This window comes from Triticum dicoccoides, chromosome 3B (assembly GCF_002162155.2).
Source record: "Triticum dicoccoides isolate Atlit2015 ecotype Zavitan chromosome 3B, WEW_v2.0, whole genome shotgun sequence".
Lineage (NCBI taxonomy): Eukaryota > Viridiplantae > Streptophyta > Magnoliopsida > Poales > Poaceae > Triticum > Triticum dicoccoides.
Window position 1 is genome coordinate 242110904 of NC_041385.1, and position 3335 is coordinate 242114238.

The 3335-nt window shown below is 44.8% G+C and overlaps 1 protein-coding gene across 1 annotated transcript; it reads right to left on the bottom strand.

Annotated features, from left to right (window-relative positions):
- Positions 1-1456: 1456 nt before the first annotated feature.
- On the bottom strand, positions 1457-3010 carry LOC119281198. Its single transcript, XM_037561793.1, has one exon. It carries the CDS (start codon positions 2999-3001, stop codon positions 1748-1750), a length of 1254 nt encoding a protein of 417 aa, XP_037417690.1. The 5' UTR covers positions 3002-3010; the 3' UTR covers positions 1457-1747.
- Positions 3011-3335: the final 325 nt, after the last annotated feature.

Sequence of the window (3335 nt, forward strand, 5' to 3'; positions counted from 1 at the left end):
TATGATCATGTCATCCTGAACCCAGACTCTCTGCAACATCTGCCAAATGTTCATGTCCAACTAACATTAGTCATGATTCTCAAAAAAAAAAAAAACTAACATGAGTCGTTCCTGTATAATATAACTGCATGAAATGAACAAGGCCGCCACTATACACATAGATCGAATTTCCAATCAATAGCAAACAGAAGGTCAATATGACCACACAAATTCCATAGAACTTGATTTCAACGGAAAAGAATAAGAGACAAGTTAATCAAAGCTACTAATTACTATTTGAACAAGAGAATGATATTCACTTATATCAGAGGCTAGCTTGGCTTGGTAAACCTCGACAAGACCGCTCGCATCAAATTGGCAGGTATTAAAAGCAGACACCAGGAAGAGATGAACAGTAAGGGGGCAAAAATGCAACCCTCTTGTAAAAATTGAAATTGAAATGTCTCAGAAGAAATCTCACATTAAGGCAAGATAGAAACAATACTACCAAGCAGTCAGTTCCCATAACTTGTCATGACATCACCTTGACTTATGATATTACTGAACAGATCTTTCAAAAGAATGCCTACAAAGACCAACAATGGCAGCTACACAAATAACAAGGGTTCAGGGTGCCAGTTTAATGCCTTGAGCATATTACTAATCACATAGTTCATATTAAACCATGATGGTAGTTAAATAAACTCCACAGGATTCCACCACAATGCTGGTTGGTATAGAAGTTTTCAGGCCGGGATAACTGTAAGAGAACAATCTTATCTAATACCACTGTGTATTTGCTGGACATGTATACAGAAAAAGGAAATCAGATTGACCAACCGAGCAATTGAGCATCTCTCTTCAGGAATTTATCTAGTGAATATTAAGTAAGAGAAAATAATCATATATGAGCCCTATGTTATACTCCATCGAAAATTATAAGTACATGTCATTTATCCCTGAACTTTGCTGTAACATGGCCAACATGCATGCCTTAACACTGACAACCTTGTTTGCCTGTTTCAGCTTTTGACACAAATTCCTGAAGAGATGTCTAAATTTACAAAGAGAACAAGATAACTAGCCAACCTATTAATACAGTGCAAGAAACACTGCAAATATATAAGAAATAACTTGCTTAAGTAAAGCATTCCAAAAGAAAAATCACTCATGCAAACAAATCATATAGAACACACCATCATTCTGAGAACAACATATCATAGAGATAGTAGGTACTTCTACAGATGTGCCGAAAATAACACAGATGGTTTTTTTCATAATTGGTAAACAGGCTACAACCGGTTGAGAATACTGATCTTGCAGACAAAACAAAAAGAGGCTCCAAGGTCCTGATGCCTTGCCCCAACACCGAGAAGAGACAGTAGCGAACCCAAGGAACAGATAAGTAATTCACCCACAATGTAAATGGTAAGTTTGGTACCAGAGGACAACACAATTACCATAAACCATCAAAATACTGGATTGACTTGTTACTGAATCCTGAATGTCAAGGAACAGATGGAAATAATTCACCCCGAATGTAAATGGTAAGTTTGGTAACAGAAGACAACAACAATTACCATAAACGATCAAAATACAGGATTGACTTGTCATTGAATCCTGAATATCAAGGAACTTCGTCAGGACCTTCGGCGTGATGCAGGTCCAAAGAAGAGATCAGTTCTGGATGGTAGCTGGATGTTTTGATTCAGTAGGAGAACAAGGCAATGCTTTTCACAGAATATCCTTCTCTGGTTGTCATCATTCCTCATATGAAGGGATAAAATCTTTCATTCTCTGGTAACAGAAAAGTACTCCACGATGAATGGTGGTATGGTTGGAAGAGACCATTATACGTCCTCGGAAACAACCACTCCAGCCTGCGACTCTCCAAGCACAGACAAGCAAACCAACAAGTGTACTCGAGCGGATGGAACATCTGTGATGTTGTGAAGTACACTATGCTACCCCGCATTGCCGCAATTTCCAGCCCATTGGTTAAGTGCCCAAGCTTCCGTCGAACTTTATCAGTCAGGTCGAATACCCTGATGTTAGCCCATGCCCCAGCATCAAGGCCATCTTCTTGACGCAGCATGAAACCAATGTTGAATCCATTTGAATAAGCAATGCACATGTTATCGCCGTTAATTTGGCCAAGGATCGAGCTGGGAAAACCATCCAGATTCAGGAGAGGTGGGATCATCTCAACAAACAATCGCGGGTTGTTTCGGTCGGGGTCCAAGACAACCACATACGCACGATTCCGATATGGCCAGTAGATGAAATTACCCACTCGCATGCCGCTCTCAGGCAAAAGATCACCTTGGCCGCCTTCCGGGTCGGGCTGCGGGACATCCAACCATGGGGAGAGGAACCAATCGCCGCCTATTCCCAAGAATGAGGAGAAGACCGCAGCCCGCAACCTGAACTTTCCATGGGCAACAAGACAGAAGATGCGAAAGCTCTCGGGGTTTTCGTCATCGCAGATCAGGCCGGCGTGAAGGAATTGACCATCGCCTTCGCGGTCGTCGTCGTCGTCGAAGATGTGGGCGTCACTCAGATCAAAGAACCGTTCGCACCACCGTGCCAAGGGGTTTAGCAGCGCGAGCAATAGCTCGCCCAGTTTCTTGAGGAGAAGGTAGCCGCCACGGGCGTCGTAGACGATCCAGTTAGCTTCCGGTCCATCGCGCGCCTGGAGGGTGGTGAGGAAAAAGTCACCGCTCAAGATGGCGGCCACGAGCTCCGGATCATTCCGGCGGGCGGGGGCGAAGGCGGGGATGCAGGGGACACCATGAAATGGTGTGTCGAAGAAGAGGCCGAGGAGGGGCACCGGGTGGAGGTCGATGAATTGACGGCGGAAGGGGGGAAAATTGGTCACCAGGTTGCGCCAGGCCAGGCAGGTGCAGGCGGCGCGGACGAGGTCCGAGAGGGAGGCAAGGCGGAGGAAGATATCGAGCAGCAGGTTTTCAGGGAGGTCGTCGATGGTGGCGGCCGCCGCCGCCGGCTGGCCGTTGGCGGCCATAGATACGGCGGTTGGACGGGGGTTTCCCTCGCCGAACCAACCAACTCGGTCTGATAGAAGGAAATGAGCCGCTCCGTAAACAGGAGAAGTGGGTTATTAACCCCAGCAAGAGAGGATGTCGCTGGGCGCTGGCATTGTCCATCTGGTTTTGAAGTTTTAGGAGAATACCATGGTTTTCTTCAAAAAACCATGGTTTAAAATACTTTGATTTGTTTGGCTTTAACAAATACTTTAGTTTAGTTTACAAAACCGTAGTATCTTCAAAACTGAGGTTTTTTTTTTGCAGTATCTAAAAAGGGGTCTGGACCTCCTTTTTCAAACCGAGAAACACTCA

What these genes read in the sequence shown, in the direction of transcription:
- LOC119281198 (XM_037561793.1), bottom strand. Translation starts at nt 3,001, where the DNA reads ATGGCCGCCAACGGCCAGCCGGCGGCGGCGGCCGCCACCATCGACGAC.